Consider the following 12,936-nt stretch of genomic DNA (forward strand, 5'->3'; position numbering starts at 1 on the left):
ACTTTAATGGACCATTCATTTTCACCAATGTCTCTTATAACCTTTGGTCACATGATGAAGGAGCAGCCTTGACTCGATAAAAGGTTTCTATTGATGTGTTAGAAAATAAAGCAAAATATTTGATGTTTCAAATGAAAAAAAATCCAGTCCTTGATTCAATTTAGTAGTTAAAGAAATCAATTAGAATAATTCCTCCATTTGCTATTTTGATTTGAACTTAATATCCAACGAATACCACTATTTCTTCATATTCACTCAATAAGCTTAGAATATATCAATTTGAATTATTTCATTACAAAATACACATTACGTCTCGCATGTAACCTTCTCGACATCTTAACATTTATTGAATAAATCAATTGGAACATAACTTTCAAAATACATTTTTCTCTCTTCTTTTCAACCACGCATTCTTCAATAAAATAATATTATACATAAACCCAATTTTTTTTCTTATTTTTTAACCATACATTCTCCATCAATCCACTATTCCAAAATACATTCTTAACAAAAAATGGAGGTTCAAACAAGCACTTAACCTTATCCATTATATCTCTCTCTTAGCGCCTTGCTTCATTTACCTTTAATTATAGCACTAATTTACTATTGCCTTCGTTTCAAAAGTTATCATCCAATATAAACCATATTTCTTTGAAATATATAATTTTAAAGATCTCAAGTTGTTGATAATCACCACCCCCAAAAAGCAAGCAACATCATCAATATCAAATAACGATATCATTTACGGAATTGGGCAGAAAGCAGTAAACTAAGTAAAAATGAGGAAATTTGGACCTATGTTCTTCGGTATCCAAGTCTCCGACCTTTCAATTTTATAACATTTGGATCACCATTAGTCAATTTGACTAGTAAAAGATTATACGTCGGAGACAGAGATGCCAAGAAATATAGAATGAAACCCAGGAGCTACGTTATGCACGAGTCGGGAACCCCAACCATAACTTCTCCGAAAGGAAATTCAAATTTAGGCAACTTTGTACACATAGCACTACTAGCTAATTCATCCGGGTCTAGGGTAGTAAGTTGGCAAACTGGGGCTTAAAAGCTGGCCAACTTCTCAATGATCAGAACACTAGGATTTGCAAGGTCCTCATTTTCATTTTACTCCTATCAGCGTTAATACCCTGAGGTGCAAGAAAACATTGTCCTGCTACATGCCAACTACATCTATAGCATATATATTAACCAAGCTTCTTATTCCGACGCTTGGCAACCTTGGCAACGGCATCACATATCTCTTTTTTGCGTTTGGAGGCAGTGCCATCATTTTGGGCGATAGCAGCGTTCTTGGTGGTGATATTATCATCATCGTCTTTGTTTGAATTCTTGTGCTCGTCTTTTAATGCATCCTTCACAAAAAACTTCAACCTCCACAGTGTTGATTCACTCTGCACTTTTTATAAAATCATTTCACCAAGATGTGCCAAAAGTGAATATAACATAATGACACAGTACAATGTTTATAGGAACCTGTGCATTAATGTCAAGCTCCACGTTTTCAGCTGTCGATGGGAAGCTGGGGTTATTTTGAGCTATTATCTCTAGTGCCTTGCTAAGATCTCCAGGACATAATTTGGTGAGATCAATCCCAAGTTTCCTTTTCTCCATAATAGATATACGTCTGGAGCAATGCTTTCATAAATACCATTGAATGACAAGATGTGAAGATAAGAGAAACAACACCAGTTGCAAACAAAGTAACATTTGCAGCAGAGAGAAACAAGTAAACAACCCATCAAATTCCTTATGGAGCCCTAATAGGCCCAACTATCCAAATTAAATACCAAAGACACAAAGGGCAGGGGCAGGAAAGAATAAACAACCAGCATGCGCTCACGACAGAACCAGTTAGTGGCTATCATGTAAGCAGAGAAAGGAGGAGATGATGGGGGGTCTGGAAAAATCAGGAACACTAGGGAGAGCCTGGACCTCTCGAAAGTCCAATTATCCCTAATTTTATTGTCATTTACATTTCAGTATAATTCCAACTTCAGTGAAAATAGAATTCTGCACTTGATGTCATTATTGAATTATTCCAATACAGAAATATATTGAGCTTGCCTTGCTGTTTTCTGTTATTTTCTTATTTTAATTGCTTTGATATCCTTGATCCTGCCTGCTGGCTTGCCTTGGCAACAGGGTATTAACATTTTGGTATCAGAGCAAGTTCCTAGAATGCCGCTCACCTATAGTGGGGGAAATGGAAGGGAAAATGGAAACTATTCAGGCTGGGATAGAAGCAATGAAATCTGAAATGCAGCGGATTCATAGCATAGGGAACATAAGCTTGATGATGGAGCAGTTCAAACTCGTGATGTACTGCTGGGATGATCAAGAAAGAGAACGGAAAAAGAAAAGCCCAAAAGAGGCTCCTGCTTCAGAGTCCACTGGGAACTCAACAGTAACACCCTGGGGACGGAGACCCACATAGAGAGCAACTGGGAGTTTTGTGGCGCCCTGAATATAGGAATAGGAGGTTGGAGATTCCAGTATTTGAAGGAGAGAATCCAGAAGGGTGGGTATTCAAAGCTCAAAGATACTCTAGCCTTACTCAAATTTCTGAATTGGAGAAAATGGAGGCTGCCGCTTTTTGTTTCGAAGGTGAAGCTCTATCCTGGTATCAATGGCAACAACGGAGAAAGAAGATCCAGGACTGGGAAGAGTTGAAGGGGTTGGTGTTGAGCAGGTTTCGTGCGACACATGGAAAAATGGGGGAGGAGAGATTCCTAGCTCTCCCATAGGAGGGCTCGGTGAGAGAATATAGACAGTGGTTTGAGTCCCTAGCGGAGCTGCTAACAGAAATCTCAGAAGGGCTGCTGGAAGGAAAGTTTGTGAATGGATTAAAATCAGACGTGCAGGCTAAAATCAGGGTGTTAAGGCCAAATGGGCTGGAGGAACTCATGGATATGGCCCAACGAATAGATGAGAAAAAATCTGTTGGGCCAAAAGCAAGGGAAGGGAATGGCCCAGTACGAAATAAATCTAGAACCCATTTTGCCCAGAATTGATCAGCCCAATTCAACAACAATAGCCCAAAATCCCAAATTATACCTTCTAGAACATATTCCCCTACCAATCCAAATCATGTAACCTCAAATCATTTTCCCAAATTCAACCCATCTACGGCTTCGTCTCTACCGGCAGAAGGGAAGGGTGAAAATTCCACCTTCAAGCAATTGAGTGAGGCAGAGTTGCAATTCAAAAGAGAAAAACGGTTGTGTTTCCGGTGTGACGAAAAATTTCAACTGGACATGGGTGTAAAAACAAGAGTTGCAGGTAATGTTGATTTGTGGGGAAGATGAGTCGGAGGTGGTCGAGGAGGAAGAAGAAACACTGCCAGAAGAGGAGGAAGAGGCAGTGCCGGGAAAAATGGAGGAAGCTGTTGAATTATCTATCAATTCAGTGGTGGGGTTGACTTTGCCTCAAACTATGAAGGTCAAAGGACAAATTGGAGTACCAGAGGCGGGGGTTTGGTAAATTGCGGCACCACCCATAATTTTATCTCAGCTGAATTGGTACAACAGTTGGAAATTCACTAAACTGAAACTTCGGGCTACGGTGTAATTATGGGGATGGAGTTTGTGGTGCAAGGTGCTTGTATTTGTAAAGGAGTTGTTATCCATCTCCAAAATTTAGAGGTTGTCGACAATTTTCTTCCTTTGGAGTTGGGCAGTTCAGACATGATTCTAGGCATGACATGGTTGTCTTTGTCGGGGGAAATGACTGTTGACTGGAAATCATTAACGATGAGGTTTCAAGTTGGGGACACAACAATTACTCTACAAGGCAATTCTAGTTTGAGTAAAACACTAGTTAGCTTAAATACAATCTATGAAGCACCGACATAAACACGAATGTTCGACACGTACACGCAATTTTTCATAAAATACTGACATGATACGTTGTCGACAAGTTGATTAAATTCTTTAAAATTCTTCATTCATATAATATAAATTTAGTTTTACACTTCTTGTTACTTTTTCTTGTTGAAATCTTTTAGATATGATACCTATTTGTTATTTACTAATAATTTTGAGTTAAAAATACTTAATATTTTTAATTAAAAAAAATGCTTATGGTAGAGTGTCAAAAGAGTGTCGGTGTCGACACGCTCAGACACCAACCCTACTTGAAGTGTTCGTACTACAGAGAAGACAATGATGAAGGTGTTCTAGGAAAATGGAGAGGGAATTTTGTTGGCACTAGGGAGCTAATCGATCGAAGTAAATGAAGGGATTGAAAGGCAGACAAAGAAGCCGAAAGAGTTAGAAACATTATTGATGGAATTTGAGGAAACTTTCCAAGAACCGTGGGGATTACCACCATGTCAAGGCAGAGACCATACAATTGTACCTTAGCCTAAGGCTAAGCCGGTAAGCATCAGGCCGTATCGCTACCCTTATAGTAAAAAAATTTTGAGATTGAGAAGTTAGCTAAGGAAATGTCAACTGCAGGCATAATTAGACATAGTATGAGCCCTCTTCAGCCTTGTGTTGTTGGTTAAGCCAGATAGAGGGTGGAGGTTTTGTGCGGATTGACCACCATGTCAAGGCAGAGACCATACAATTGTACCTTAGCCTAAGGCTAAGCCGGTAAGCATCAGGCCGTATCGCTACCCTTACAGTAAAAAAATTTTGAGATTGAGAAGTTAGCTAAGGAAATGTCAACTGCAGGCATAATTAGACATAGTATGAGCCCTCTTCAGCCTTGTGTTGTTGGTTAAGCCAGACAGAGGGTGGAGGTTTTGTGCGGATTATCAAGTACTAAATAAAGTAAAGGCGCCTAAAGTTCCCAATTCCGATAATAGAAGAGCTGTTGGACGAATTGCATGGCGCTATCGTTTTCTCTAAGCTATATTTAAAGGCAAGGATACCATCAAATTCGCGTGGCAACGGAGGACATCCCTAAATCAGCCTTCCGTACTCGCGAAGGGCATTATGAGTTTTTGGTTATGCCCTTCGGTTTAACAAACGCTCCAGCCACTTTTTAGACCTTGATGAACAATATATTTAAAGAACAGTTAAGGAGATCCATATTAATATATATATATATATTTTTTTTTTAATGCCATTCTTATTTACAGTTCGGGACATAGAAGAATATCGGGAGCATTTGAGGTGGGTTTTAAAAATACTAAAGGAGCCACAACTCTACCCAAATGGGAAGAAATGCATATTTGATCAACAAGAGATAGAATATCTAGGGCACATTATCTCACAATAGAGGGTGGCGGCTGACAAAGTTAAACTTCAGGAAATGGTGGATGGCCAATTTCGGGATCCCTCCGAGAGCTTCACAGCTTCTTGAGATTGATGGGGTACTATAGACGGTTCATGGAAGATCATGGAAAACTCGCTTGGCAGCTAATGGAGAGGTTAAAGAAGAATAACTTTTATTGGGATGAGGTCATGGAGAAAGTTTTTTAGGAGCTAAAGGAGAAGATGATAACACTGCCAGTTTCGAGTCGACTAGGCTTTACTAAAACTTTCTTTGTGGAAACAAATGCTTCTGGTTACAGGTTGGGAGCGGTGTTGATGCAAGATCAACGTCCCATCACCTTTTTTAGTCATGCATTGAATTCGAAGAGCACGGGAAAATCAGTTTATGAGGGAACTCATGGCTATAGTTTTCGCGGTGCAGAAATGGAGACATTATCTCTTAGGCCGTCATTTGATTATTATGACCACCAAAGAAGTTCCAAATTTTTATTGGAGCAGAGGTTAAGTATCAAAAGTGGATAATGAAACTCATGGGGTTCCAACTACAAATTCAATATAAACCAAGCTTGGAAAATAAAGCAGCCAATGCCCTATCGTGAGTTCATCACTCTCCGAAGTTGATGGCTTTGTCGTTGCCTGGGATAGAACAATTGGAAGTGTTGGCGAAAGAAGTGGCTGAGGATAACACATTGTAGAAAATTGTTGAAGGATTCGAACAGATTTCTTCAGATTGGCCGGATTACTCAATCTGTGAAGGACGGTTATTGTCTAAAGGGAGGTTGATGTTACCCAAGGGTTCGACTTTAATACCTTTGGTGATGTCTTAGGGTCATGATGGCAGCCAGGGAGGTTACTTCGGGTTCTTGAAGATGTATAAGAGAATCAATTCGAATGTGTGTTGGTTGGCATGAAGAAAGATATCCATCAATATGTCAAAAATTGTTCCATTTGTCAACAGAATAAGTATGAAGCGCTATCTCCACATGGGCTGTTACAACCACTAGCAATACTAAACCAAGTATGGGAGGATATTGCCATAAATTTTGTAGAGGGGTTGCCAAAGTCTGGAGGCTGGGATTCAATACTGGTGGTGGTAGTAGATAGGCTGATTAAGTACGAAAATTTTATAGCATTGAAGTATCCTTTTTCAGCTGCCGGGATAGCAGGAACTTTTTTGTGAAAGAGCTTGTTAGGCTCCATGGGATACCGCACCCCATTGTATCAGACAAAGATAAAATCTTCATGAGCAGGTTCTAGGAAGAATTGTTTAGGCTGCTGGGCACAAAATTATGTTGGAGCACCGCATATCATCTATAGTCAGATGGACATTCAGAGGTGGTAAATCGTACTGTGGAAACGTATCTTCGCTGCTTTGCTTCGTCCAAACCAAAGTCGTGGGTCAGTTGGTTACCGGGGCTGATCTTTGGTATAATACCTCATACCACACCTCATCTAAAATTACTGCATTTCAAATTTTGTATGGGAGGGAGCCCCGTTGGTCTGGTTTGAGAAGGGTTCAAATCCAATTTCGAAGGTGGAGTACCAACCGATAGAAAGGGATGAGATGTTGGAAGAACTAAGAGCGCAACTACTCCTTGCTCAGTCGTACATGAAAAAGACAACAGATAGTAAGAGGAGAAACGTCCAGTTCAATGTCGAGGACCAGGTTTATCTTAAGATACGGCCTTACTGTAGCAAAACATTATTAGCTCGCTCAAATAAAAAGCTAGATTCTATGGACCTTATATGGTTGAGAAGAGGGTCGGAATGGTGGCATATAAACTTTCTACCAGCTAACTGTCATATTCATCCATCCACAGGTGGTGATAGACATTCCGAACCATTTGAATGAGGAGCTAGAAATGGTAGTCGAACTAGAGGCAGTTTTAGGGGTCAGACCAGAAAAGGAAGCAACATCAGAGATATTGAAGCCTTTGTCCAATGGAAGGATTTACCACCCTTAGAGGCTACCTGGGAAACGTATGAGTTATTGAAACAACAATTTCCAGATTTCCACTTTGAGGACAAGGTGAGTATCGTGGGAGGGAGTAATGATAGGCCACCTATCCAAATAAAACACCAAATACACAAGGGGAGGGCAGGGACAGAAAAGGAAGGGCAGGAAAGAATAAACAACCAGCATGTGCTCACAACAGAATCGGTTAGCGGCTAGCATATAAGCAGAGAAAGAAGGAGATGATGGGGGCCTGGAAAAATCAGGAACACTGGAGAGAGCCTGGACCTCTTTAAAGTCCAATTATCCATTTCTTTATTGTCATTTACATTTCAGTATAATTCCAACTTTAGTGAGAATAGAAGTCTGCACTTGATGTCATTACAGAATTATTCCAACACAGAAATTTATTGAGCTTGCCTTGTTGTTTTCTGTTATTTTCGTATTTAATTTCTTCGCTATCCTTGATCATGCTCGCTGGTTTCCCTTGGCAACAGAGGTCTTAACAAGACCATACTCCATTTTCAATTGTCGTTAAACAAATGAACCAAAAATCTGTCAGTTCCTATGACTGGCCCTAAGCATGTTCATCACTATACATTATTCCTCCACAACTACACATGTGAGTGAATATGTACGTGTTCAAGAAATGTATAGAACAAAAATATTTACGTAAAGACTCAAAACAAAAAAGCTTGAAATAAAGGTCAATACCAGTCTATTCAACTAGGCAAGAAGAACATAAGGTCTTTAAAATGTGTTAATGACAGTGCTTGTGTTGGTTAAAGTAGAGGGGAAATGGAGTAGGCAGAACAGACGGAGGACTAAGGAAAATTCATTACTTCCGAAATATATTCTTCTAAGAGATTAAACCAAAACATGAAAACAGTGACAAAATTGAACTGTGTAGTTATTGCATTAGCACTAACCTGCATCTTTTAACAATCATCTCCCTGAGTTCTTCAATGTGCATATCAACCTCACAAAGCTGTAAAAAACACAAGACAGATTATCAACTCATTTACGGCAGTAACATTTCAAAAGAAAAAAAAGGGATAATATTCGAAAATTCCCCATGGAATGCTCAAGGGTACGAACAACTAAATATTTTTTTTCCCTCATAGTTTCACCACCAAAACTACTAAATTTTGTTGCACCTCGTTGTTTATATCCCTGGCCAGTTTCATGTGGACTGCCTCCTGGGCGAGCTGCACATTAAAACGTGCTTCTGCTTCTTCCCCTTCTCGTTTTTTTTCCTGCAAGAACAAGATGTTGAAGTCAACAGCTATTCAAAATATTTGACGTGAGAATTACTTTGTGGGGGCACTAAAGAAGGTGGAAATTTCTGGCAAAGGCCAAAAGGTAGGGCTAATGACCATAAAGGTCTTTCCACATATGATCCAGACCAGATTGTCCATCGAGAAAAAGAGAGGCTTTTGCCTGAATTGCTAGTACTCAGGAAGAAGATTACGAAATAGAAAAGAGTGCATGTGCATGTGGATATGACATCCTCAGCATAAATACCCATACTGTAATCATTAACAATGGTGCAAGCTGCCAAGCTGTAAGATTTGGAAATTGTAATTACCTCTTCCATAACTTTTGGCAAAAACTGCAGCCACTTCTCCTCAAATTTCTCCAATAAGGTTTTGGCCATTACATGAACATCACTCTTTTCATCGTTGTACTTCATTGCATTTTTAAAAACCAGGCGCACATCAGAGCATATCTCCCGGACATGCTTATACCCAGTCCCATCCATGGCCTCCATTTGGTTTTTTATTGTACTGAAGTCCATGGGCCTGTCAATTATCTGATATACATTGCCCATGACAAATCAATCCAAGTCCACAATTGAACCTTCAAGACATGATTATCAAAACCATAGAAGACAAAAAAGAGACCAGAGAAAAAATGTTCAGCGTGGGTAAATATCTAGAACTTCATGCATTGGAAGATGGAATAGAAGTACATCTGTGCAAATTTAATAAAAGATACACTTCCATGCTTTCTTACATAGCAATGAGCAGTATAATTATTGTACAAGGAGTAGGATGATGTCATATTACCATCACGAGCTTATGTTTTATGTTCTATTCTCTGACTTTTATTTTTCTAGTAATAGTTTAAATGGGCATGAAAGAAAGAAATGGGTCTTTATCACATCATATGCACTACTTTCCACATGTAGAAAAGCACAAAAGAGGGACAAGTTAAGCACGATGATTTACCTGATAATAATCATGCAACCCAAGTCCTTCAACATCTACTGGTTGCATAAATGGCCATGCCCACTTGTGCTGTGTGATCTGACACGTTTGAGAGGCATATATTTTAGTAAAGATAAAAAAACAGACGATGAAAAACCCACACACAAGAAGTCTCAAAATTTAATAAAGAAATTCTCTTTTTAACTTCCTCTTTCACATTAGTTAGTGGTATATTTGGAAGAGCACAACGGAAGCAGATGTCCAGAGTGTGGACAATAGAACAGTTCAACCACATAAAAATGCCACTACCATGAAGTTACCCTGAAAAGTCCTCTCACTAATTTTGCACCAAACACCAAATATACTAGGAACTGGTCACATATTATCACAGAAGTTCCTATGCTCAAAGGAGAATGATTCTCTTGCAACAAAGAGAATTTACCAGTGCCAACACCTGACCATGACCAAGAATCGAGTCTCTGAGAGAAACAGGAGTGAGTGGAAAAAATACACTATTTCAACACCCCCCCCCCGGGGGGGGGCCCAGTTCAATGATCAACTGTAATGTAGAAGGTAGCGTTCAAGAATTTCACAGAAATAGAGGAAATCTTGCTGCAACCAAAAAGGAAATTAAGACAAGGTATAGTGGCAATGAAAGAATACAAAATATGAAATAAGAATATCAAAAGATGCGTGCCTGTAATTTGTAAATTACCATGATGATATGCTTTTAAAGAAATATCAGCATCTAAGAATGAATCAAGTTGGAAGACTAAAATCAGAGACTCAGGACCTTAAAAAACTATGTGCACCTATTTATGGCAAGTTCAGTCATTTGCTGAGGATCCCTCGATGTACAAAATTATGTAACTGAAGTTCTAAACTCCACTATTATATTAATTCACTGTTACAGTGTTATTACTAAACCTACTAGATAGTGACATTAAAATGAAGAAAGTCAGCGATTTTGGTCATTCAAGCATCAAAGAGCAGCATGGTTATTTTACATCACCGAAGAAGATATCACTTGAACCTCTAATTCTTTAGAATCCCAAACCTGCCCCCCTCCCAAAAAAAAAAATCTGAGGAAAGAACATGTAATCTACATAAATAACAAAACATCAGCGAATATCTTGAGTGGAAAAACTATATTCCAATTTCCATCAGCATAGACAAAAGACAATGGCTTATGAAATCATTTAACCGAGATCATCCTGGGGAACATGTAATCTACATAAATAACAAAACATTAGTGAATATCTTGAGTGAAAAAACTATATTCCAATTTCCACCAGCATAGACGAAAGACAATGGCTTATGAAATCATTTAACCGAGATCATCCTGGGGCTTCAATACATACTACTAGAGACACCACCTAGGAGTAGGTCTAAGAGTCAACTCATGTAGTTTCTAATTATTCAAGATTCACGAAATCACTCTTGAGGCCAAGTAAACAAGTGTTCCTTTGAGCTTTTAAAGCATTACTACTTCCAGTTTAATGGCACTGGAGTTAACTAGTCAGCTCTTATATTAAGAGATCTCAATAAAATGTTTTCAACAAACTGTAACAAAAAACCCAAACATGCTCACATGGTATTATTTAGGAATTCCTTTTCTAGATAACAGTTGTACAATACACTTCAGAGGATATTGTTTAACCAAGCAGCTTAAGTTGATGACCTGCCTGACGAAATATAGTACCAAACTGGCGCATTAGCTCTTGCATTCTCTTTGCAGCAGCAGCCTCTCTGCGTGATGCATCCTGTTGTAGCTTCTTCATACTGGGAACATGTTTCTCCTTATCTTTATCGATCAAAATTGGGGCATTTCTAGACGTGCTTGGTTGCTTTATTTCAGTAGTTGAGTAAAATTGCTCAACTTCACTCACTCTATGCTCAAGCTGCAAGTTGAAAAGAAATCATAATGCTTTCAATTAAGTTCTGGAAATACCATCAAATGAAAGTTGCAACATGCAACAGGCTATGCATGCACAACCAAGGAATCACCAATATAACAATGACATTTATTAGATGATTTCAAACGCCAGATCTTCAAAGACCCAACGTGAATACAAGGAAGTGCTTACTCTGTCAACTTTTGTGATTATCTCATCCACTCTACCCTTGAAATCATCCACTTTGGCAGCAGTACCATCCATCTCTCTTTGTTCTATGTCCGTAACATCCATACTTGGTTGATTTATTTTGTCCATCGGTATTGCTAATGTAAAAAAAAAAAAAAAAAAGGAGAGAGAGAAGAGAAAATGCCACAAATTTTACGGCAAACATCAGTCAACACCAACTAGGCTAGACAACAGGAAACAGAAGGAAGAAATCTAAAGAAATCTATTTAAAGTCCTTAACAAAAGAAGCAGGTAATGAAGAAACATAACCCAACAGAAAATTATTGTTAAAAAATTAAGTATAATTATCATACTAGCCCCTTTACATTTTCATTTATTTATTAACGAAAATGTAGGTATCTATATTTTATCTATCGTGACCTTAATTAGTAGACTAAATTCATTCAGCGATTAGTAGTAGTTCATAATACAGGAACCGGGAACAGTATCAGTTACCATAAAATTAGTTTCAAATGGGACAAGAATCTAGCATTACAGAATTAGCAACATCCACCACAGCCAATTGGAATTCGCGTTACATATGGCGTAAATAGGTTATTCTACTTCTTAATTTTTTATCAGAAGAATACCCTAATAAGGAAAATTCAGTTTCTCACAAGCACCCATTTCAATTACATATTATTTGCAATTATGCTAAGCTGAATTTGTTTTAAATAGAACAGAGACGCCTATACGGAAATATAAATTTTTTATGTATTTAGAGAGAGAGAGAGGTACGTACCAGTGGTCAGCTCGGTGGGGATAGGCGGCCTGAGGGTGGAGAACTCGATGGCGGACGAAAATGGCAGTGCTAGCATTTAAATTTTTGGTAAATTACAGGCACCGATCCTTACCTTTGACCCTTGTTGCAATCTTACTCCCAAACACTATTTTTAGCAATCTGAACATCAACGTTTGATTAATTAGCACAAGGTGGAAGATGGTTTATCCTACCTTCTCCGCTTTGGAGTTTACTGTTGATTCTTGTAACTCTCCTTTTTCACATTTGGTTGACTGATCTGTTCCTAAGCTGATTTCGTCTTTTCCTACTTTTTCTTTTTTATCTCTCTTTTTTTTTGTCCTTTAAGAGAGGATGTCAATATTACTATTCATCTTGAAGTAGAATTTTTAGACTAAACTGATTTTCTATTGTAGTTAAACTCGTTCAGTATTATTTTCACTGAAAATAGGCTTTAATTATTTCTACTGTTCGTCTACAAAAATAAAATTAATGCGACTGCTTTATTGCTTTCCATTATTAACTTAAACAAGTATTTTAATGTAACTTCATATTCATTCTCTACTCTCTATTTCTATTTCTATTCTATTGTCTATCATCGCTACTATGATAAAAGAAGCAATATGTCAATTACTGTTCATTCAGGTCGTATTTTGAGTTTTACGTCCAA

General features: G+C 38.3%; 1 protein-coding gene across 2 annotated transcripts; it reads right to left on the reverse strand.

Moving 5' to 3' along the window:
- Positions 1–721: 721 nt before the first annotated feature.
- Positions 722–12,555, reverse strand: LOC111407560 (transcription factor GTE6-like). Of its 2 annotated transcripts, none has more exons than XM_023037130.1 (9): positions 12,270–12,553; positions 11,492–11,625; positions 11,090–11,305; positions 9,426–9,503; positions 8,783–9,007; positions 8,352–8,450; positions 8,124–8,182; positions 1,492–1,642; positions 722–1,409 (listed from the first exon to the last, which is right to left on the reverse strand). In XM_023037130.1, the coding sequence occupies exons 1-9, from the start codon at positions 12,343–12,345 to the stop codon at positions 1,203–1,205; spliced, it is 1,245 nt and encodes a 414-aa protein (XP_022892898.1). In that variant the 5' UTR covers positions 12,346–12,553; the 3' UTR covers positions 722–1,202. The 2 variants fall into 2 exon arrangements, with proteins under 2 accessions (XP_022892898.1, XP_022892899.1); XM_023037131.1 differs by having other exon boundaries at positions 1,249–1,414; positions 12,270–12,555.
- Between the last annotated feature and the right edge of the window lie 381 nt (positions 12,556–12,936).

The sequence above is a fragment of the Olea europaea genome, chromosome 13, assembly GCF_002742605.1.
Source record: "Olea europaea var. sylvestris chromosome 13, O_europaea_v1, whole genome shotgun sequence".
NCBI lineage: Eukaryota > Viridiplantae > Streptophyta > Magnoliopsida > Lamiales > Oleaceae > Olea > Olea europaea.